The sequence below is a fragment of the Muscardinus avellanarius genome (assembly GCF_963383645.1).
Source record: "Muscardinus avellanarius genome assembly, chromosome: 2".
NCBI classification, from domain to species: Eukaryota; Metazoa; Chordata; class Mammalia; order Rodentia; family Gliridae; genus Muscardinus; species Muscardinus avellanarius.
In genome coordinates, this window is record NC_137787.1 from 77,874,609 (window position 1) to 77,899,927 (window position 25,319).

Below are 25,319 nucleotides of genomic sequence, written 5' to 3' on the forward strand. Positions count from 1 at the left end.
TCAGGAGTGCCACCTGGAGAGACCTGTTCCCTCTCCATGTTTGGGTTAGTGGCTTAGTTTTTCCAGGAAAGGGCTGTGTTCCTGCGCGTGCAGGTGGCACTGCAGCTGCTTCTTCCAGCCCTGCGATCCCAGCCGCCCTTCTCCTGGGCAGAAAGCCCATTGCCCTGCAAGCTCCATCTCCTGCTGCATTGCTGCTCTGGCTGATTATACCCTGTGTTGAGCCCCATAGTCTTGAGGCAATTACTTCCTCCTCCCAACCTCTCTGATCACCCTTACCTATAATTAAAGAGAAGAATGAAAGAGGGAGCCTGTCTTTGACAAACTGACAAGTGTGTTGCTGTAAGAGGTGGGGGCTTTGCACCAGAAAAGTCACATCACAGCTAAAGTGGCAGAATGTATTCTCCAGGTGGCCTTCCCAGTGGGGCCCACTTGTGGCGTCACAGGGATTGTCTAATAAACAGATACCATGACCAGTGTCAGAAATGGGAACTGTTCTAGGGTTATGTCTTCAAGACTTTGCAAATCCTCTTTAGAAATACATCCTCCACTGAGAAATCCTTTAGGGAAGGTGGTAGGGAGCTTGACAGGCTCCTTCACAGCATTATGTTGTATTGTTTTCATTTATCCTCAGAACATGCATCTCAAATGTAGTAGTCTCCTTTGTGAAGAAAAAAAAAAGCATGTGTAAATTCAGATTTGTATACATATAAAATATCGATTCTGCAAGAAGCCAAGGAATCATGGAAGCCATCAGTTCAGCTACATACACATTACTTTTTGGCTTTTTACACACATTGAAATCGAATCATCTATACCATATTGTAGGTTTCACTAACTTTTTTTGTGTTTTTTTAAAACCATATGCTTTTTATACCTTTTCAGTAGAGGAACTTAAAGGTGTAAATAGCCATTAACTGCCAGTTGTACATTGCGAATAGAGAAGAGAGTTTATTTCTTCATGGAAGAGAGTTTATTTTGTGAATTGGAGAAGAGGGCCAGGTTCCACCCAAGGTCTGTACATCTTTAAAGGCTGTGATATTTGTATCACCACACTGAGTTTCTCCAGCAGGTAACAGGAAAGATTAGACTTGCAGGCACCGGGCTCATTGGCTAATGCTTAGGAGTCACTCAGGCTGGCTTCCTCTCATGCATCAACCTCTAATGCCACCACTGTTCTGCTTCCCACAGGAAAAGGCAGGTATGGTGAGGTGTGGCGGGGCAGTTGGCAAGGGGAAAACGTTGCCGTGAAGATCTTCTCCTCCCGGGATGAGAAGTCGTGGTTCAGGGAAACAGAATTGTACAACACTGTGATGCTGAGGCATGAGAATATTTTAGGTAAGTACAAAGGTAGCACCCCACCTCCACTGAATTGTATCTAGGTAGACATAATTGGCAACCTTTGCCCTCTTGGGTTTGTCGAATATAAATTTGAGAGCTCCTCCTGAAAAGTGATACATGGAGTCTCCGTATTTATATACTGTTCAGTTTTCTTTCAACATCAATTTCTCATTTAAGTCTGCATATAAGTTACATGGTAAGACACTCTGGATGATGAAAAGGAAACCCGTTATTGCTCATTCTTATTCCTGCATCTGCAGATCGTTATTTAAACAACAAAAATTTGCCCCGTATTGTTCACTTCAAGGCTTCACGAGTTCTTCTACTCACCCCACCCTTTTTGAATATTTATTACTTGAATCAAACTAAGAAAGATCTTTGGACTCTTTCCTAGAGATTCACAGCTCCCCGGGACATCATAATTAAATGCACATTCCCTCAAACTAGGCATCATTTTTAAAGACCAGATTTCCAGAGGGATTCAGCATACATTTTAATTTGGAAACTAAAGCTTAGCAACATTTGTGAAATATGTAAAATGCCCACTGAAATCCTGCAATGGCAGTCTAAGGGGTGAACATACTCCTTGGGCCCACTGATTTTTGTAGTTTTGAAAAATTTCTGTAAATGTGTCGATACTCATATGTATGGTGAATGCTGCCTGGAGTTCTTTAACCTTGCAGAAGAGAGTTGGCCACTTCATGAATATTGGATTAGGTCTGGCTTATAGGAAGGCCACTGCCAGAATTTATTTCCATTCTACTACTACCCGTTCGGTATTTAAGAGTTGTCAGTAAACGATGGTTTGATAGTTGTCCAAAGCATCTCTTCAGTGGTGTGGTAATGATGTTTCATCGCAGAATTGTTTTGGTTTCTGATGTTGCTTTGTCCCTTTCCCTTACACGCGGAGCCCTAGTCATCACCTAATCCTCACCTGTATTGTTGCTGCCAGCTTCCCATTTCCAGTCCCTCCCTCCACACAGAATTGTCTTCCACTGGGGAGCAGAGACCATTCTGCTCAAAGTGACTTTTACCACATTCATGGCTCCTGGGTCTGGCACTGAAGACTTCCTGTTTGAGGGCTTCTAGGAGCTCCGTAAGCATCAACTACAAGTGTGTCCACATTTAGTTATGTCCACATTTAGTTATTTAGTATGTGCCATTCCTTGGGATTGCTGCAAACATTTAGGTTGCTTTATCCTTGTTCCTATTGTTCTTGACCACCCACTGTCTCCTCCCACCGTCCAACCACCCTTCCTCCATCAAAACTTCTCATCCGCCCTCCACTTTCTCTCCATGGAATGACTTGGGCTTTTCTGCACAGCCACTGTAACTCTCATCACACATGGCCTTGTGTTTAGGCATCATGGACAACAGTAGTATGGACAGCAGTAAAAACACCATCAAAATAATACCGGAAGCCAGGCGTGGTGGCACACATCTATAATCCCAGTACTTGGGAAGCTGAGACAGAAAGATCGCAGGATAAATGACAGCCTCAAGAAGTAGTGAGACTTTCATCAACCTAGCGAGACCCTGTTTCAAAATTTAGGAAAAAAAAAAAAATAGATCTGGGGGTGTAACTTGGAGGTAGAATGCCCCTGGGTTCAATCTCTAGTACCACACATATATAATAATAATAATAATAACGGATAGTTACTATTTCTATAACCCTTGCTTTAAGTACTTCATGTGAATATTCTCATGTAATCATCACCATGACAGTCAGAGGGTAAGTACTCTTATTTTTCCAGTTTTAATTGATAAAGCAGGTAATACATGGAGATGTTAAATAGGGGACCTGGGCCTCAATTGTGCAGTTCAACTCTGAATTGCAGTTTGTACTCTGTATTATTCTGCTGGACGGTCATATCGCAGTGGAGTTACTTTTTGGATTCTGGATTCGGGAGAGTAGGTGGAAGCTTATCTATAGTCAGCATTATCCTTGAATGTCCCATTTTCCCCTCTGCCACTGAAACACTAAGGCTGACCAACAAAAAGAGGTAAGTTGTGTTCGAAGCTATGGCATAGAAAATTACTTAACAGTAAACAGTGGAATTACTCAAGCCGGGCATGTTGGCGCATGCTTGTAATCACAGCATTTGGGAGGCTGAGACAGGAGGATCACGGTACACGGACAGCCTCAGCTACTTAGTGAGGAGGCCCTTTGCAACTGCGTGAGACCCTGTTTCCAAATAAAAAATAAAAAATTGGTCTGGGGGGTGTAGCTCAGAGATAGAACGCCCCTGGGTTCAATTTCCATCACCAAAAAAAAAAAAAAAAAAAAAAAAAAACAAAACCACCAAAAAACACCAAAAAACTTAATGGGTAAGGTCACATACCCTTAAAGCAGCATGTATGGTCTGAGACCTGTTGAAATAAGGGTACATTCATGTGTCCCCTTTCATCCAGGGTTCACAAACTCTTGACACAAAGTACTTTAGTTATTGCTATACTGTGCAAATGTTCTCTTATCCATGCACTCTAGTTAAGTAACTTATGAAACCACCCAACTGTACACTGAGGACAAGAATCATTTCATTCTCTTAGCATTCACACCAGTGCTAAGCATAGTACTCTGCATGTGGCAGGTACCCAGGAAATATTTATTCAACTGGATTTAGTCATAAGGGAAATTTGAAAGGTACCTTTGCAATAATATTTCATGTATGAGAAGTTAGATTTCCTTAATGTGATCATTTGAGATATGTTGATATTTTCCTCATCTTAAAATAAGGAAGCCAAGGTAGAGATTGTACGTGACTTGGGCAAGCTCCCCCTGCCCCCTTCAGGGATAGTAGTGCCTGCATGTGAGTTGTATAGCTCTGGGGCCTCTCTGAAAGCTGCGCTTTATGGTGGTCTTATATCCTGGCTATGAAAGCTGTGCAGTACCTTGGCACCCACAAGCAACTTCAGCGAGAGACTCATAAGGGGTACTCATCATCTCTTAAGACTAGGTTTTATTTTAGCTCGTGCAGTGCCTGAGTGGATGTCTTTGTGAAGTATCAGAGGCATTCGGCCTACTCACTTTCTCCCCATGTCATGAACACATCCAATGCCCAGGCCGACCTGAAAACATGAGTATTCCACCACAATGTTCCAACTGTGAAACAGATGTAAATAATTCACATTGAGAGATAGTTGAGAAAAGTCTGACTTATTTAAAAGTCATTTTTCTGAAGGTTCAATTAACAGGGCAGACAAATTCATTCTTTTAAGAGTAGGAGCTGAGAAAGCCGGGTGTGGTGGTGCACACACTTGTAATCCTAGCATTTGGGAGGCTGAGACTGGAGGATCACGGTTCGCAGACAGCCTCAGCTACTTAGTGAGGCCCTCCGCAACTCAGTGAGACCCTTTTTCAAAATAAAGAATAAAATATTGGTCAGGGGGTATAGCTCAGAGGTCAGATGCCTCTGGGTTCCATCCCCAGACGCCCCCCAAAAAAGAGTAGGGGCTGAGAAAAAGCGAGAAAACCTAAATTTGCTTATTATTTAATCAGAAGCTAATCTCCCTTGAGAGAAGATTGGTAGAGGCCACACTACCACAATAGCAATTTAATTTATTTGAGTGGTCCTTTTAGGGTTTGGGGTACTCACTTTCAGGAAAGTTATTAAAGATTTAAGAGTTCCTCTAGTGTGGTCAAAAGTTTCTTCACAATGATGAAAAAAATCACTTTCTGCATCTACATCTCTAAGACCAGTTCAGTTCTTCCTGTGGAGACCTATTGTAATATGTTGACTGAATTATGATTATTTCTCCTCTGTGGTCACGTTGCCCTTTGCAGATATATACTATAGTACTTTTCATATCATATTATAATTTTCTCCTTTTTGTATATATTTTCTAGCCAACAAACAGTATCACCATGGTTTTTCTGTGTGTCTGAAATAGGGCATCATAAATGTTCATTATGTTTGATTGGTTCTTTCCTTTATTTTCTTTTTTTTGGTGGTACTGGGGTTCCTGGAGGCCATTCTACCTCTGGACTACACTCCCAGACCTATTTTTTTACATTTTTTATTTGGAAACAGGGTCTCTTAAGCCAGCGCGGCTGGCTTCGAACCTGCGCGATCCTCCTGTCTCTGCCTCCCAAGCACGGGGATTACAAGCGTGGGCCACCACGCCCGACTGATTGGTTCTTTCTTTATTTGATGAATTAGTCAATAACTTAACATAAACTCATCCCTTTATTTTGCAGCTGAGCAGGTATAGGCCAGAGAGCCTACAGAATTGCCCATTATGACATAGCAAATCATAGCAGAGTCAGGATTAGAATATAGTTTCCAGATCCAGATTTTATGATTTTCTTTTTTCAAACTAGTTGATAAATAACCTATGTTTGGAATAGCAGTGTGCTGAAAGGTTTGGCACTATCATTCTGGGTGAACACAAGGCTATTGACCTTATCTTAAATTAAATACAATGTAAAAAAATTTTTAAAGGATCACTTAAAATGGAAAACTAATATGATTTCCTAGTGGCTTTTGGGGTCCTTTTAAGGAATAAATGCTATTATATTCTCTGCTGCTCCTCAATGAGACCCCTCCTCTCATTGCAATTGGTTATCTTTCATATTTTTGTTGCAGATGATTGCTACTGTGTAAGTCACTATTTCTGGTTATTAAAAGTTTCAACATGGAACACTCACATATGAGTTAATTTTGTTCTTGCTCTCTCCAGGTTTCATTGCTTCAGACATGACATCGAGACACTCGAGTACCCAGTTGTGGTTAATTACACATTACCATGAAATGGGATCATTGTATGACTATCTTCAGCTCACTACTCTGGATACAGTTAGCTGCCTTCGGATAGTGCTGTCCATAGCTAGTGGTCTCGCACATTTGCACATAGAGATATTTGGGACCCAAGGAAAACCAGCCATTGCCCATCGAGATTTAAAGAGCAAAAACATCCTTGTGAAGAAGAATGGACAATGTTGCATAGCAGATCTGGGTAAATTTTTGAAAATATTTTTAAATTACCATTTTAACTTATGTTGTACGCCAATATTTATCCAGATTGTACCTCTTTTCCTCCTTAATATGTTGCTATGAAACATTTCAAGTATACCGGAACGTTGGCAGAACTTTACAATCAACTACTATAATGCGGCCACCTGCGATTTAGTACTTTAGTATTTTTTAAGCTTTGTCACATATCTTTTAGCCATCAGTTCTCAATTTCTTATATTCCTTAACATAAACTGCAGAGAAGTGACCCTGTCCTCCAGTGACCTCGACATTCATACCAGTATACCGTTAACTAGAGTGCCTTATTTGTTTTTCTTTTATTCAGGCAAAATCCACATGCCATAAAATACATAATCGTCTGTACATTCTAAGGGTTTTGACCAATGCTGTCAAACCTAAATCTCTGTCAGGACTTCCCAATAATTCTGGAAAGTCACCTCAGGTTCATTCGCTCAGTTCCTGCCCCACTGTGAGAGGCAACTAAAAACTGTTGTATTCTGATTTCACAAACCTTTACATAAATTAGGCACACAGTTAAATATTCTGTGGCACCAGTTTGTCTTAAAAAGGTTTTTAAAGTCATTCTTCTATAACCAAGGCAAAATTATTAATTTGGGAAAAAGGAAAAATTGCCCTCAAACTTATTCTTCCTTGCTCTGCTGGAATATCTCATTCTTACAGTGTGAGGGTAAGACTCAGTATTAATTACACTATAAATAAGATTGTCTCATGAATAGTGACATTTTATATAAAGCCATATTCATCTTAGATCCCAGAATATCAGCTGAATAAATGTGGCAATAAGAACTGAATTATAATATTGGCCATCTCTTTCAATGAACTATTGAGAGTCTTCTTTCTATTTGATTAAAAAATGGTTTATTAAATTATTGTAATTATTGTTAGACTGATCATAATTTAAACAAAATTGGCTTTAATTTGAATAATAATTAAGCTTAATCTTTTGTTTGTTTTTAAACAAAGGGGCTTGACATGTCAGGAAAATCTCTTTTCTTTAAATCCCTTTAAGTTCTCTTTTATGTTGAGAAGTTATTTTACAATAAGTGCATGATCATAAAGCTCTTCGCAAGCAGTTTAGCTGTGGTAAGGAAAGTTTTTATGGACTTATATCATGGCTGTTAGAGGCAGGATTATTTGGAGTTGAATTCTAACTCTCCCTATTATTTACCCTGTATCTTTGCAAAGGTCTGTTTACCTGACCCAAGCGCTGATACTGCTTACACTGAGTTCAAAGATCAAGGGGCCTTAGCTATGGAGACTCCAGTATTTGATGTCGTGCACTATACTTCTGCATTGTTTGCAACTTTCATAATTATGTGTTTGAATATTACTCATATAACTGAAAACCAGTTAGCCTACCTCACAGGACTCTGATATGATTCCGAGTTGTAAAGGCTGGGCAAGTCATGAGGATCCCAAAGGCAGCTGTGGTTATAATCCAGTGGTCTGGGGACAATGAGCAGACTGAGTGCTTGGCTTTTGTACGTGGGACTTGGTGGGAAGGGAGTGAGGAGGAGTTTTTCAATAATCTGCATCATTTGACCTGCAGCTTTCCAGTTAGCTACATCAGGTGGTGTATAAATCTGTGCTAAGGAGTCATTATGCAGGTGATAACGTAGTATAGGAAACAGCTCCTATAAGATCATAGTTTTTCACATTATACCCAGAAATTAAGGAACACTCATTAGAAATTGTGTTCTATTACTGATGCTATGGAAAGACCAGCATTTCACTTATTTTTCTAACTTTTTATTATAAAGAAATGCAAACATGCAAAACATTTAAAATAATATTGTGGTAATAATTTGAAATCTTCAACGCCTAGATTCAAAACTGTTAAAATTTTGCCACAGTTGCTTTATCTGTGTGTGGATGGTATGTTTGTTTTTGTTAATAAAAAAATCATAAACCCTATGTTTTTGCTGACATCACAACACTTCTTTTTTTTTTTTGGTGGTACTGGAACCCTTTTACCTCTGGGCTACATGCCCAGACATATATATATATATTTATTTATTTATTTATTTGGAAACAGGGTCTCTTAAGCCAGGATGCTGGCTTCGAACCTGCAGGATCCTCCTGTCTCTGCTTCCCAAGCGCAGGGATTACAAACGTGCGCCACCGTTCCTGGCTCACACTTCTGAGTACTTTAGAATGCACTTTGAATAGCACCTCAAAATTCATTTCCTTCATAAACATAGTTTACTCACTTAAAATTTTTTAGTAATCTTCTGATGACATTTAACAGCCATTTTAAAATTTTTCTTATTTTTTTCTAACAAGAACTCACACATTGCATTTGGTTGCTTTATCTCTTTTGTGCAATAATTGTCACTAGGTAACAGATTCTCTGTAAAAGTTAGCAGCTTAAAACAATACAAATTTATGATCTCATACACATCTCCTCGAGGATCAGGAATCTTGGAATGACTTGCAGTGTGATTTCAGTGCAGGGGTTAGTGGAGGCTTTGGTCAGGCTGTTGGTCAGGGCTGTAGACATCTGAAGGCTTGACCGGGGCTAAAAGATCCAGTCCAAGATGGCATACCCGCATGGCTGTTGGCAGTGAACCCCAGTTCCTTGTTATGTTGACCTCTTCACAGGTCTGTGTCTTCATAACATGATGGGTGAGCTAAAGGAACAAAGAGCCTTTTATAACGTTATAAGGCCTTTTATATCCTAATTTTTAAAGATCTGTACTGTTGTTTTGCCATATTCTCTTCAGAAATAGTGTTTTACGGGACCGAAGTATTCAGTATTCTCTTCAGTCCACTCTTAGGGGATGAGGAATTAGTGTTACTTCTTAAAGGGAGAAATTTAAAAAAAATTTTTTGAAGTGTTTAAAAGACACTACAGCTCCATATTCTGTCTAAACCATATCATTTAAACATTTTGATATTTTGACTCTGGTCCTGGAAATAGTGGAAGGGTGTATATGATTTTGGAAATGTTCACAATAAGTGTAGAGTCTTGGTGTCTGTTATATAGAAAATAGGGGGAAGAAGAACCAGTGTGCTTTAGTTGAAGGCAGTTGTCAATGTCTTTGCTACTTACTACGGGTGAGATAACATGTGCTGTCTTCCTGGCTTTATATGGAGTCACTACCCCACGTCAAAGCCATGCAGTGGAAAGAGTAGCATTCCTGATTCCCACGAGGTCTTTAGATGGCAAAGGTAACAAGGGCATCTTGCTTTAGTTTAGTAGTGCTTTTCATTCTGTTGAGTATTAATAGGAATCATTTTCAGTTGATATGTATAATTCCATCAATAAATAATTCCAAACCCAAATGATCCATGATTCTGTGTGTCCCTACTGGCTAGTGAAGAATGCCAGGTCTCTCTAATTGACTGAAGAATTCTAAAATGAGTTGAGGTCGGGTGTGATTCTGTCTGTCCCTGTGACTGCAGAAAAACCTGTGGTTGGGTCAGCTCTTGATGGGTCCTCCTTTAGGGATGTAGCACTTCCTGTCGCAGTCCACCGTTTATGTAGTGATAAATTACCCCGAATCCTTAGTCTCATGCTGTTTGAAATTTGTGTTTGGAGACTAGCGGAAGCAATGGTGGAATTTGAAAGATTAATCTGCTTCTGGTTAAGCTACATTGAAGCTCAAATTTAACATGTGAACCTGTTTTCCTTTGGACTTCAAACATTGACCTTTCATCTTGTAGAGGTTCATAGATTAACCTGATGGCCTCATAATGTGTCTAGTATGAATTCTCTTCCCTGCTCTCACTCCAAAAACTCACCACTAGTGTTCCAGGGATTAATCTGAGCGCATCAGTGACTGCACATGCCACCAGAGGGTGCTCTTGATTGGGGTTGGTCTAAAATCCTCCCGCAGCCTTATATAAAAAAAGTGAGCTAATTATAATTAACAACATTGTCTTCTTCCCCGTAGGCCTCGCAGTCATGCATTCCCAGAGCACTAATCAGCTGGACGTGGGGAACAACCCCCGCGTGGGCACCAAGCGCTACATGGCCCCCGAAGTTCTAGATGAAACCATCCAAGTGGATTGCTTTGATTCTTACAAGAGGGTCGATATTTGGGCCTTTGGACTTGTTTTGTGGGAAGTGGCCAGGCGGATGGTGAGCAATGGTGGGTATCTGATAGAATGTTATCCTTTTCTACTTTCTCTTGACACTGTTACCACTAAAAAGGCAAAAGGAATATGGAAGGCCAAAATGTTTCTTGAATATATTTATTGAACTGCAGGCATTTATATTTGATGTATGGCTGGTATGTATAGTATAATGTCATCATGTTTGAAGTATAAGAGAAGAAGTGATGGTTGAAAAACAGTATTTCTGGAAGACACCAATTATTCCCTGGTTTTTGTTTGAACTGGCCCATATTTCACTTCTTCTCTCTTCCTATTTTGCTTCCTTTTCATAAGGTAGATTTGATTTCAGGAGAATGCTCAAGTAAAGCCAAAGGGTGAATTCTACTGTTTTAGGTATTGTTACTATATACGATCATATTATTGAGAAAAGATGCAGTTTTCACACTTGAAAACCACCTCTTTTTTTTTTTTTTTTTTTTTTTTTGGTGGTACTGGGGTTCCTGGAAGCCCTTCTACCTCCGGGCTACACTCCCAGACCTATTTTTACATTTTTACTTTGGAAGCAGGGTCTCCTAAACCAGCGCGCGCGGCTGGCTTTGAACCTGCGCGATCCTCCTGTCTCTGCCTCCCCAGCGCGGGGATTACAAGCATGCGCCACCTCTTTTTAAAAAAAAGTAGGCTGTGCTTTTTATTTATTTATTTATTTATTTATTTACCTACTTACTTACTTACTTAACTTACTTATGGTACTGAGGATGGAACCCAGGGGCATTCTACTTCTGAGCTACACCCTCAGGCCTCTTTTTATTCTTTATTTTGAAACAGGTTCTCACTGAGTTGCAGAGGGCCTCACGAAGTAGCTGAGGCTCTCTGTGAACCGCGATCCTCTTGCCTCAGCCTCCCAAATTCTGGGATTACAAGGTGTGTGCCACCACGCCCGGCTCTAGGCTGTACTTTCAAAACAAGTCAAACTTAATTTCAGAGAGCCTGGAGAGGTAGCTTATATTAATTGGTTTATAAGTAACTTTATAAAATAGCGTTGCTTGGCAGTTAAGAGAAAATTTGGTTCTCATTTTTTAACCTGTGCCCATACAGCAAGTTCTCACTCTTGTTCTTTTATGTACCTCAATCAATCTCAAATCCATAGTTGAATTTTAAGTACATTGTGTTTGGAAAGCACTAATTTTTTTTTTTTTGCCCCAAAAACCCACAAAATGGTTTTTATAGCAGAATCCCCTGAATGGATTTGGACTTCTTCATATCTATTTTTATTTTTATTTTTTATTGTTTTCTTTAAATTTTATTTATTTATTTTTGGTGGTACTGGGGTTCCTGGAAACCCTTCTACCTCCAAGGTACACTCCCAGACCTATTTTATACTTCTTTTATTTGGAAACAGGGTCTCTTAAGGCAGCAAGGCTGGCTTCGAACCTGCGTGATCCTCCTGTCTCCGCCTCCCAAGCACGGGGATTACAAGCATGCACCACCATGTCCGGCGGACTTCTTCATATCTAAAGAGCTTGGAAATCTTATTTCACAGGGCATTCATCTGAAGTTGACCCAGAAAAAATAGGCAAAAATGTAATGTTTTTAGATTTTTTTTATTTTTATTAAAAAAAATACTTCTCGTTTTACCCTCCTGCGACCCATTAGGATCCTAAATTTGAAATATTGGAGAAATAGGTCATGGAGTTTTTATCATCTGTACTCCATCCCACCTTCCACTGCTTTTTTTTTTTTTTTTTTTTTTTTTTCAAGGATTGAGATTTGTGGGCTAGTCATAGATTTCTTGACTGACACAGCCTGACCAGGAGGTTCTGTGGGGAAAGTGGGATTGGGAAACTTAATACAGCTTTATTGTACAATAATTAAAATTGGCATACCCTCCTGGTAGCTCTTTATGTGACAGTAGAGTGTGTCTGCTTTGAACAAATCCTCAGAAGGCATCAAAGCAAGTGTTTCAGATTAAACATACATGGATTGTAACTTGGCAGGTCTTTTAAAGTACTTTTCTTTTTTCTATGGAGTCATGAACATTTTCTTGGTAATTATTTCTCAATTGTTGGGAGCCAGTGCTTTGCAGTTTGTGCCACTGAAGCGCCTGGAGGATTGTTTGCGACAGAGAGATTGTTTTGCTGATTTATAAAGTTCTGAACTTTGCCTGAAATTGCACATCAACTTTATTTCCTCAGCCCCTTCCTAGCTGCTCTCAAATGCCTTGAAACTGTAAAAAAGTCTCTGACTCTGATTACTTTATCTTAGCAGTGAACTTAGAGAGGGGTTGCTGTCAGAATCAGCTGTGTGATGGGGAACTTCCCCAAATGAGAGGAAGCTGGCATCCCACAGCCAGCACGGTAGCGCTCCCAGCTGTGGGCGTGCCGGCGCAGCGCCAAACAGCTCACTTGGCAGGGACCCGGGAGCCAGGCTTTGTAAGAACTCATGTTGCAAACCCGCGCCCTGTGTCATAGGCATAAACCCAAATGGCTTTTAAAGATCAGCTCTGATTAATAGTAGTCAGTTTGAAGTTAGAGTCATCCGTTGAAAATTTAGCTCAACAAATGTTAGCTTGCTTGCTAGCTCCTCTGTTTAACATTATTTTTGGAAAAGAAAAACAACCATGGATGGTAGAAGAGAGAACATTTTGGTCGCTTTTTGACTTATTCATCTCCCCTCTGCATAATTTAGACTGTACTATTTCCTAAAATTTTGTGGGTTGAGCTTCTATTCTGTATTGTGGTTTGATTTCTGGGGCGGGGGAGAGTAAGGATATTTTATGTCTTATTTTAAAGCACCTTTAAATAATCTATTGTCCTTTAGCAATGACTAATTTGACATATTCTTCTTTTTCTCTAGTTCTTCATCTATGAACATTCATGTACACGTACATGTACATGCACACACACACACACACACACAAACACACTCCCAAATCAGTTTATTTAAACTCAAGTTTGAAAGTTCAGTGCTGCTTGGAAACCCACTTTATTCATATTAATATTTTAATTATTATTCCCCCAAGACAAGAAAAGTAAGTAGAAAGAACAATAAGAGAAATTTTGTCTTCAAATTCCAGCATTTGTTTCTTTCCATTTCTCCATGCACACATTTTAAACTCAGTGGTAATGACACAGATATAATTCTGTGTCATCTTTTTCATTTGGTGTGGTTTTTACTGTTGTTAACTAATCTCTGTTCTTATTTTAAATGGTCACATGGTGTTTTATTAACTTAGGCATTTTCATACTGTTAGACATCCTGTCTACCCCACTAGGGGCCTATAGTAGATATTTTTGTGCATATAACTTTTTCATTTGGGGAATTAATTTTCAACCTGAAAAAAATGTAGACTTAATAGGTCAAAAAGTATGGGCATTTTTATGGCTTGACACACATTGCCAAATTGCTTTCCATAAGAGTTGTTCTAATTTACAATATCCTCCCTACCCCAGGGTGCTATATACCTATTTCACTTTCTTCCAATCTTTTGGAACTGCCATTAAAGAAATATATATTTTTTGAAATTATCATATATAAAAGGTACCTCATTTAAATATATGAATATCTTATATTAAGAAGGTTATTATAATTATGCATCCTCTGAGGTTCTGAGTCCATTATAAAAATTGATGACCAGATAGTTCCCATGGAGCAGTATGATTCTCAAGTGGACCATGAGCATAAAAATATGGAATATTTTATTCTGTACTTTTACTGGAATTTTACATTTATTTCTTACTAATAATAAACCTCATGCTGTTTCTGTACAGGAAATGAGACTTAAGTCCATTTTCAAACATTTGAAAATCTCTCAATAGTGTCTTTTGTAATTTACTTGTGGTGTTAGCTTGACACTGAATTCAAACTGGTAAAAAGAAAACCGTTTTCTCAACTTTCCTGTGCAAATTTCTCTGTGATCTTAAGGTAGGGGTTTGCTGGGTCGATAGCTCTGAAACTGGAGCATGTATCAGAATCACCTATGGTGCTTGCTACACAGGGCTGGACTGCAGAGTTTCTGAGTTAATAGCTCCAGGTTTGGAAAATGCCACATTCCTGGATGGTTATACACAATTCTGCATCTAGAATTCGAGAAGGCAGTGTACTTGGACTGTACAACATATACCTGGAGAAGACTGGACAAATACCTCTTTCTCTGTGGTTGCACAGCTTGCTCTGATGCCCTGTCTTTTCTCCTATGGGACTGAACTTCAAGGGCCAGTGCACTGCACACAGAAGCCTTTGAGGACCATGCTGACCTCCTGAGCTGAGTAGTCCTCCTGGGCCCACTAGAGGTAGCCAGAGGGAATCAGTGGCACTTGGGCTCTAAGAATATGCTTTTTGACTCCACTTCTTAGGTTTGTTTCATTATTTGAAAAATACTGATGTTAGTTGGGTTCATGATGGTGCACGCTTGTAATCCTAGTCATTGGGAGGCTGAAACAAAAAGGATCACAGAATGAAGGCCAGCCTCAGCAACACAGTAAGACTCTCAGCAACCTAGCAAGACCCTGTTTAAAAGTAAATAAATAAAAAGGGCCAGGGTATATCTGAAGTAGAATGCCCAGGTTTCAGTTCCCAGGCAGGAGGATCGTAAGTTGGAGACCAGCTTCTGCAGTATAGTGAGAACCTGTTTCAAAATAAAAGAGGGCTGAAAGCATAGCACAGAAGTAGAATACCTCCAGCTCTTATTCTGAGTTTCCCCCAAATGCTGATACTATCCACTAGAGAGGATTATGATTACATGAGATCTTGGACGTAAAGCACTGAATGTGTGTATGGCATATGGTGAACACTTTGTTTTTTACATTTTTTTGGTGGGGGGTACTGGAGATTAAACACAGGTGCATTCTACCTCCGAGGTATACCCCCAGCCCTCTTTATGTTTTATTTTGCTACAAGGTCTACCTAAATTGTTGAGGCTGTTCTCAAGCCTGTGCTCCTCCTGTCTCAACCTCCCAAGTACTGGGAGGTTCTCACTCTTTTGGTCACTTTTCAAAATGGAGAGTTTCCAGGAGCTTGCAGATTTCAGACCCCTCTTCCTGCCTCTCCGTGGTACCACCACGGCCCAATATTACATTCATTCATTTCCCCTTTCCCTGCCCATAGGAAAGCTGTGTGCAGACACTCTTGTTTCACTGGCTTTGATCATTTTGTGATGAAACCTCGCGTTCAAACGTGTCAAAAACTATTTGTGTCTCACAGAAAAATCCTTGCTAGCCAAGCTGCACCTCTTCTGGGGTGGGGACTAGGAAACACTTGTTACAATAAGCTTATGCTTGGCACACTTATTTCGGAAAAACCTCTGCTAATTAATCTTGAGCTTGCCAGGGAACCGCGTGTGCTTCTGTTCCTGAGCACAATGGGCTTGTGTACAGAAACCATGACAACTCTACTTTCTCCAGCAACTTCATATCCAACATGTTTCATAATTTTAACTTGCCACTTGAGTGAATATTAAGGCTTGAATCATACGAAGGATTTTTTTTTTCACGTTCCTTAGAGTCATTTCAAGAGTTTTGTTCATTTTTTTAACTTTCAGAGAAGTGACTGGGGTAGGGAAGTAAAGGTGAGGTGGCAGAAAGGATTCTCCCCACCCCCATAATTTCATGCAATTTTATGTCTCTGATTTAGAGATCTAGAACAAAGGAGGCAGTCAACTGACCTCATGCCAAGGCATCAGAAGCCAGCAGAACGTTATTGGATGCTGTTTACTTCCCAGTAGTGTCTTCCCTAATCCACCTCTAAAAGCAGTTATCCTCCAAGACAAATATTGGTGTCTTAAATCTTATTAAAGCTGCAGCATTTAGTGATCAGCACCTTCTTCTTCTCAAGAGGCCTCATAGCCACCAAATGTTTAGAACCATCTTGAAGCTTCTGGCTCTAGGTTTTGGGGATCTGCAAGAACTAACTCGGAGAACAGCCACCATACAGCTCCCATAGGGATTTTACCCTCCCCTCTGACAACTTAGGACAGTGTTTGGTAAATATTTTTAGTAGGGCCTGACTACATAGAAGTATAAACCATTGATTTTGTTGTGTTACATCTATGAGAATTTTGATCATAGGCATGAATTTTATCATTGTAAGACAGATGCTTGAAGAGGCAGTTGGTTTTGACTCTGAGTAATCTACCTGGTTCCACATGTTGTGGATTGCAGTGGGGATGCAGGGGTGAGGACACAGCCATCATAAAGTTACTGTGGATAGCAGAGAGCTGAGCTGCCCTCTTCCTCAGCTCCACCCCTGCTTGAAGAAAGGACTACCTGCTTGGGGTCCTGTGGTACCTGAAGCATCATATTGATGCTCAAGCCCCTAGCAATGAGGCAGGGCCAGCAGGGGCAGTGCTCTCGGGATGCCGTCCCCTCTGCCATGGCCTGAAAAATATCCTGACATTCTCCTGTGAAATATGTTATAAACTGTGTTTCCCAAGATTCATCCACTCACATCCCAGCTTCAAGACCTTTTTTGTATCCAAATGCCACTTGAACCAATATTCATGGGATCCTTTCCTTCAAATTGGCTTCTTTCTAGCTTAATTTTGTGTTGAAAGGAAATTACTATCACCACTGGAATTGAAAAACCAGTATCACATAGCATAAAATGGAAAGCAGTGATACAAATAAATTAATAAGATGAGAAAGTGTTGTCCATGAACCATATCAGTGTATCTCATATCTATCAAATACAAACTACCCCTTCCTTCTTCCCCCCCATTTTTCTTTTTCTTCCTTCTTTCTTTTTATCTTCTCAATGGCTTTCGTTCTAATGCTGTTATCTCTGAAGATGTTCACTCTTTCTGTAGGGATTAGTTGTCAGCAGCAGCTCTTTGTGGATCTAGGTGTCAGGACTCTTTCTCTTTCCCTGTTACCTGGATACTGTTACCGAGTTGGATGATGGTGGAGAGAGGCTGAGTACTATGAAGCAAACTGGTACAAGATTCATACAAGAGAGGTGCATTTTTTTTTTTTTTTAACATCAGTGATTGGGGGAAATCCTAGAAGACAAACTAAAAACTGGATTCTAGTGTAGCCTTGCTATTTTAGCTGTGAACTTGGACAAGAGTGTTTTCCTGTGTGCTTCCCAACTATTTTCTGGAGGAAAGGAAAGATGTGATCTACATACTTTAACAACCCTCCATGCCTCTTTGCTTTCAAGTTTTTCCGGGTCCTCAGTCTCTTTAACTACAACTGAGAAGTTCCCAGAGCTTTGAAACAATAGCTCCTCATAACTTAACGTGGGCGGTCTCCTGGCCTGAGCTCATTTGATGGTCAACCCTGATGTGAATAGACACAAGTTTATATATAACCTTTATTCTTTCTATTTAGGATGACCATCCATTTATTTTGCTGCAGAAATGTATTCGATTGTGGGATACTCCTCAGATTTGGATGTGGGTGCCACACAAAATATAGTATAGACTGGGAACTTCCAAATCCTGCAAATACATCTGACGTCAGAGGTTTGGGATACAGGATTATAGACATATAATGAAGATTCACTCAAATTGGTGTTTGTAATATACTAGCTATTGTGTTAGGTCTGGGGAAGCTGTTGAACAAAAACAACAACAACAACAACAACAACAGGAATCTAATTTAAAGGTGCTCACATTTTTGTCAAAAAGACAGATTGTTATAAATCAATTAAGCCATTACAGTTGAGAGAGACAGGGAGATGTCTAAGTAGAGGGTGAGCCCTGATCTTTTTGGAATCTTTGGAGTCCCGGAGTCATGGGAACAGGAGGGCTTTCTAGAAGATAGAAGACATGAGCCAGGAATGGTGGCCCACACCTGTAATCTCGGTACTTGAAAGACAAAGAGAGGAGAATCGTGGGTTTGAAGCTAGCCTCAGCAACTTAGGGAGATCCTGTTTCAAAATAAAAAGGATTGGGGGTGTAGCCCTGTAAACCTCCCCCCAAGATAGAATTCATGAACCAAGTCATAAATGAGTTGATAGGAGCTCATTTGGACAACCTTAAAAGGGTGCCAGATGCTGATGGGAATGAGAAATATAACCAAACTTTGAGGACAATCAGAATGGCTCTCAAAGGAAAGAGTGAGGAAAGTACTAAAAGTACCCTGTTGATGGTACAGCAAGCCAATGAAATACAGCTGTTGCCCAGGATTGTGAAGGGCGATGGTGAGACTTGGGCTGTAGTAGGGAATGACTTCCCTCTGGGCTGTGTTGGTGGATACTTGTAGAGGAGGCACATACTGATTCCTCCCCGACTGTTTTCTCCTAAAGTTCTCACTAGAGGAGGTTGCAAGAAAGGTTGTGAATCAGAGAGGCCTGTGGCATGCACTTGACAAGGGGCAAGCTGAGTGTGGTCCAAGTCCTTGGAGCACAGGGTCTTGAGAGAGGTCTTGCTTCTGGACACAGTTGCCCTCAGGCTCTGCAGGGCACGTTTGTCAATGTGTACGTGAGCTTTGTGCTTTTGGAGAACTGCATCCTAATAACTGAGGCACTTACTCAGAGCCTGTAACATATTTAGTGGTAGAAATATTAGTTGGTAAACATAGTTTTACCCCAAAGAAAACTTGCAGTTAAACATATGTCGGAGATGGGAATGGTGGCACACGCTTGTAATCCCAGCATTTGGGAGGCTGAGACAGGAGGATCACGGTTCACATTCAGCCACAGCTACTTAGTGAGGCCCTTTGCAAATCAGTGAGACCCTGTTTCAAAATAAGGAATAAAAAATAGGGCTGGGGGTGTAACCCAAAGGTAGAATGCCCCTGGGTTCCATCCCCAGTATCGCCCCCAAAAAATAAACAAACAAACATATGCCAGGGGAGGGGGAATACTGGTGTGTAAATTAAGTTACATTGTCAAAAGTAGAGAGGGTATAGTTATGAGTAATTTCTCTGATTTCTTTCCCTTGGCCCCTTCGGATCACAGCCATCTTGATGGGAAGGCAGGGCCTGGCCGCTTGTTCCTTCCCTGACCGCTGCTCGGCAGCTCCTCTCGCCTGCATCCCTGGACCATTTGTTGTTTGTACCACTCACTTGGCACTGGACGGACTTGGTATTTTTAGTTGCTTTCCTGAATTCGTGCTGGCGTCTTTGCTGGCTCACCATTTGGCAGCTGCTCATTGGGTGCTGCCTGTATGAAACATACAGTTCACTCTTTGCCTGGCTACCCAGATTGTTTGTCACTTCCAGGCAGAAAGGAGGAGCGCCTGTAAGTCAGTCACTCGCTACCTTGACAACAGAAGTCGCCTCACAGCCTGGTCTCACTTCCCACAGCCCCGGCCTTTCCTCCCACTGTCCCCACGGTCGTGTGCAGCAGTCGCCCACAGGGAACTCCCCTCCATCTGGCCAACATGTGAGCCTTGCTGTTACCCTCTTCCTTGGCCCCTGTTTTCCCTTGGCCTGGATTGCATACTCTCTGGTGTTTCTTCTCTCTCTGACCTCCATTGCTCCTATCTCTAACACTAGTTTATGATTTTGTCTTCCTCTACCTTCCCCATCTTTGTCACCAACACCACATCTTTTTTTGTATCTCTGTTGCCATGTACAACCTCCAGCACATTGAGTGTAAGGGCTCAAATGACTTTTAATTCAGTATAGGAGCCAACAAGTGAACTTGTAATGAGAGTTTCTACGTTTGCCTTTCAAGATAAAAATAAGGGGGTAAGAAAATGTTTTAAGATTCTTTTGGAAAAGATTCCCATTGTCTAAGGGGAAAAAGAGAGGCTTGTGTTATCTTCCAATATATTTTGTTTATACTTCGATTTTCTTGGGAAACAAGAACATGTCATACTTATACCACCTTCAACATTTAACAGGGTAGGTACTATGTACCTACACATACCAGGTTCTAAAGTACTCTCAACTGATGGAATGGTTACTTTTCTTGACCAGAGGGAATCCCAGGGATTGTTGCAGTTCAGTCTCTGGTTTATTTTCTTTTGGAGAAGCGTGGCCAAAGTCAGATGGAAACAATCAACCATTGGCTAATGGTTCAAGAAAGAGTCATGACTAAATCCCAGGCATAATCAGTTAAACATCTTTCTTTTTAAACTAGGCTCCTTTTGTTAAAAACATAGGGGCCTTTAATAAGACTAAAATATGGGAAATAGAAACACAAGGGGAAAACTTAGCTCTGCATCATCAAGCAAATTGTTGGGTGTCATCAAATCTTGTGCTTTAAACATCCAACCATAACTTTTGCATTTAATTAGAGCTTTGTATTACTGTTCACATTTACATAATCCTTACCATGCTCAGCAGGCAAATTACCCCATATAGCTGACTGTTGTGTGAGATTTTTAAAAGATTTAAGCCAGCCTCTTTAATGTATCCCCACAGAAAGATTGGGGATACCCAGAAAAAAAGCATTTCACTACCTCTGTTTCCTCAATTCATGTGGCCCAGGGAAGGTTGTAAATTGTCTTTCTAGGTAAGTTGCCAGTTGTATTTTAGGTGGTATCTCTTAGTACTGAAAAGAATTAAAAAGATTGCTAGGCTTGTTGTGCCTGTAATCGCAGTACCTTGGGAGCTGAGATGGGAAGTTGTCGGTTCAAGGCCAGCTTCAGCAACTCAGTAAAACCCTCAGCAAGGTAGATCCTGTCTTAAAATAAAAAAATAAAACAAAAGGATTGGGGCTATAGCTCAGAGATAGAATGCCCCAGGGTTTGGCCTCCAGTATACCCCCCCCCAAAATAAAAGATATGAAAAATAAGTAATTAAGATATTTATGTAAATACTTTAAGAAATCCTTATAAGAGAAGTAGATAAGGCCTCTGAGAGAAGATGGTCCAGTCCTCTGTGAGCAGTGTTTTATGCCCAACATGAGCTCTTTTTGGTTTGTAAAGAAAAGGTTTAATCCATCGGCTGGTATACATTACAAATGCAGCTATGCAATGGGATAAGTTATTTAGAATTAACAAAGAGTACCAACTAGAATTTTTAAAAATACAATTTAGACTACTTTCCATTTTAAAAATAAACTCTTGAGTTGAATTTGTGAAGTTTAAAAAAATCTGTAGTATTTCTTGAACAGATGCTCCTTATCATATCTAATCTTTTGCATAGTGGTTTGTATTTATGTGGGATTTGTGGGAATGGATTCTCACTCCTAAGTGATTTCTATGATAAATGAAAGGGGGATTGAAGCTTTTCAGGTGGCATGTAGGAACTAGAAAATGTAATCATAATTTTGTGCACAGCCTCCTTCTGTCCTCTGCCACAACCTGGTTTATATTTGGGAGCAGAAGTGACTTACACGAAAGAAGGAAAACGGGCTGCAATCCAAGTTATCCACTGACAGCATTGCTGAAACCTTTGGTGACGGGAAGGAAATGATATGTATTCTTGATTTTAACTCTATAAGGGAAAGAATCAATTTTCTAATTCCAAATGATGAATTTTTAAACTTCCCCATCTATGCCATTACTCTTCTTTGTGAAGAGTAAACAATTTAGTAATTTTGCTGTAAAAAAATGTTTCTAAACTATTGGAAATCATGCAGGGACAGAAGCTAAAGGTAGCCACTTCTTAAAAAATATACTTTTGCTGAGCGTGGTGGTGCACACTTGTAATCTCAGTGCTTGGGAGACTGAGACAGGACAATTGCAGGTTCATGGCCAGCCTCAGGAACTTAGTGAGGGACTCAGCAACTTAAAGAAACTCTGTTTCATGATAAATAAAATAAAATAGGACTGGGGTTGGAGCTCAGAGGTAGAATGCCTCTGGATTCGCCAGGTATGGTGGTGCACCCTTGTAATCCCAGCATTTGGGAAGCTGAGGCTGGAGGATCACAGTTTATGGACAGCCTCAGCTACTTAGGGAAGCCCTTCTCAACTCAGTGAGACCCTGTTTCAAACATAAAAAGACTAAAAAATGGGGCTGGGAGTGTAGCTCAGAGGTACAATACCCCTGGGTTCCATCCCCAATACCACACACACACACACACACACACACACACACACAAAGAATGTTTCTCGGTTCAATCCCCAGTACCACAAACACAAAAATACTTTTATTGATGTATTGTAATTATGCGTCATACTGAGATATAGAGTGATAAGAATATCCACGCACACACTTGGAGCATTTCCCTCCAGATCCCATTACCCATGCACATCATTGATAATGGCATTGGTAATTTCATACATGTACATAGCATTATTTAAACTGTTACTAACTTCTTTGTATCTGTCCTGCCTCCTTTTTCCTCTAAGACCCCTCCATCCCTTCATTCAGTTCTCTGTTCCTCTCTCTGAGGCTTCTTTTGCTTCTCAGTTTCTATCTAGCTTCCACATATTAAGAAAACACACAGAATTTTACTCAGCCATAAAAGTAGCCACTCTGACGTTTGCCCTGGAGCAAGGGAAGGACTTACCTCTCTTTACTGTCTTTTCTCCTCCTCAGTGGCTAGGCTCTCTACATTTTATCCCGGGCCTTCAGCTGAGAGTAACTAATGGGGCCATGGGGCTGACAGTGTGTCTGGTTGTGAGAGGGTACTTACTGAATGCAGAACGAAATGAACACTTCATATTACATTACCTGTATCCTTCTCAAAGGGAGGAATTATTTTATTTTATTTTATTTTTATTTTTTAATTTTTTGGTTGTACTGGGGGGTGGAACCCAGAGGCTTTCTACCTCCGGGCTATACTCCCAGACCTTTTTTATATTTTATTTGGAAACAGGATCTCACTAAGTTGCTGAAAGCCTCACTAAGTAGCTGAGGCTGGCTTTGAACCCGTGTGATCCTCCTGTCTCAGCCTCCCAAGCACGGGGATTACAAGCGTGCGCCACCACGCCCGGTTTGGAATTATTTTATAACAATGACTTTTCTAAAATAATTTTATAACAAAAAGGATTATTTTGGTGATGGCCAAATTTATTTGCCTCTGGCTCTAGTTTAGGGGATGACTTTTTCTTCTGTGTATGGTTGTAAATGACTAAGATTTACCCACTCTTCATTAGGCATCTCGTCACTTTCTGAATGTCAGAGGGATTTTTGGTCCTCACTTTCCTGATGTCTGATTGAGCATTGCTGGGCACTTTGCATATCCTGTTCCAGAATTTCATTAATACTTATGATTACATGAAAAGTTTTCACAACTTTTCTTTTAACAATTTTTCTTCCTTCAATGCCCTGCAGGGTATATATTTATTACCTTGTTCTTCATATATTTTAGGACCTCCCTGTGCTCCCAGAACTGCCTTAAGGTATGAGGAAAGTGACTAGTACTTTATCTTGTCACATTATGACCTGTGACACCCATCAATAAAATCCCAGGGGAATATTTACTCTTTTGCTAATGCAGCACAATTCTTGTTCCCTGTGCAGGTATAGTGGAAGATTACAAGCCACCATTCTATGATGTGGTTCCCAATGACCCAAGCTTTGAAGATATGAGAAAAGTAGTCTGTGTGGATCAACAGAGGCCAAACATACCCAACAGATGGTTCTCAGACCCGGTGAGAGTGCTGCCTTCCTTCTTAGTTCTAGAGCTGTCCTTAACTGTGATTCGCTTGCTCTTGCATTTCAACTGGGTTTTAGTGTCTGAGAGGTTAGTAGCGTGAGCTACTGCTCTCCCTCCATATTTTATGTAGAAGAGTCTTAAAGCCTAAGTGAATTAATTTGAGAAAGTGGTCTCTTTCTTGAACCCCGATCTGATGGATCTTGCTAATGAATGACCGATATTCTAAAGACTTTCTGTGGTTGACCAGAAAGTATGAAACTCATTAATGTAGGTCTTAGTCCCATAACTGCAGTTTCATGTGCAAACCCAGAGACTTGGAGTGATTCTTTTACTCTCCCCTTAATCTCTGCGAGCAATGCCGAGATGAAGCGCACTGCTAAAGAGCTACTAAGACTGAGAAATGGTCCAATTACAAATTTCACTGTTATCTCTGGGCTAGTACTATGGCTTTTAGCACCCATAAACTCATCAAGGGATCTAACCTGACCTATGCAATTTGCCCAATAAAGTAAGTTGGTAATATTATTAAGACTCCAAAGGACAGAGTTCATGCAATTCTTAAGAGTAGCTTCTTTATCATCCATTAAGGCCTTGGCTGTTTGCTTAAAGAAGATGACAGTAACATGTCTTTCATGTCACAAGACCTGCAGAGTTCTTCAATTGACACTACATCCACCCAGCTTCCAGAGCTGCTAAAACAGGCAATTTGTCATTGTGGGTTTTTTTTTCTTTCTCTCCTCAGACATTAACCTCTCTGGCCAAGCTGATGAAAGAATGCTGGTATCAAAATCCATCTGCAAGACTCACAGCTCTACGTATCAAAAAGACTCTGACCAAAATCGATAATTCCTTAGACAAATTGAAAACTGACTGTTGACACTTTTGTGATGTCAAGAAGGAAGATTTGACATTGTCGTTGTCCAGCTGGGACCTAATACTGGCCTGACTGGTGGTCAGAACAGAATCCATCTGTCTCCCTCCCTAACTGGCTCCTTTGACCAGGCAGACATCTTACCCAGCTTGCACTGGGGAGACACCAAAACCACCCTAACCTCGCTCAATGACTGTGAAGTGGGCATTTCACCAACTGTTCACACAGCAGAGACTAATGGTGGACAGATACTGTTGCAAAGGTAGGGAACTGGAGAAACACAGAGAAATCCTAAAAGAGATCTGGGCATTAAGACAGTGGCTCCGCATATCTTTCACAGGTCTCCGAGACACTCCCCACGGGAAACTCAAGGAGGTGGTGAATTTTTAATCAGCAATATTGCCTGTGCTTCTCTTCTTTATTGCACTAGGAATTCTTTGCATTCCTTACTTGCACTGTTACTCTTAATTTTAAAGACCCGACTTGCCAAAACTTGGCTGCGTACTCCACTGGTCTGTCTTTGGATAATAGGAATTCAATTTGGCAAAACAAAATGTAATGTCAGACTTTGCTGCATTTTACACATGTGCTGATGTTTACAACGATGCCGAACATTAGGAATT

General features: G+C 40.5%; 1 protein-coding gene across 3 annotated transcripts in view; it reads left to right on the top strand.

Annotated features, from left to right (window-relative positions):
• ACVR1 (activin A receptor type 1) overlaps positions 1 to 24,702 on the top strand; it is a gene marked incomplete at both ends in the record, with an annotated part of 52,190 nt that extends 27,488 nt beyond the window's left edge. For all 3 annotated transcript variants that reach the window (XM_080689078.1, XM_080689076.1, XM_080689077.1), the window contains 5 exons: positions 1,189 to 1,335; positions 6,019 to 6,294; positions 10,229 to 10,426; positions 23,690 to 23,820; positions 24,568 to 24,702. In XM_080689078.1, the coding sequence (XP_080545204.1) occupies positions 1,189 to 1,335; positions 6,019 to 6,294; positions 10,229 to 10,426; positions 23,690 to 23,820; positions 24,568 to 24,702 (887 nt within the window). The remainder of the gene's footprint in view (positions 1 to 1,188; positions 1,336 to 6,018; positions 6,295 to 10,228; positions 10,427 to 23,689; positions 23,821 to 24,567) is intronic.
• Between the last annotated feature and the right edge of the window lie 617 nt (positions 24,703 to 25,319).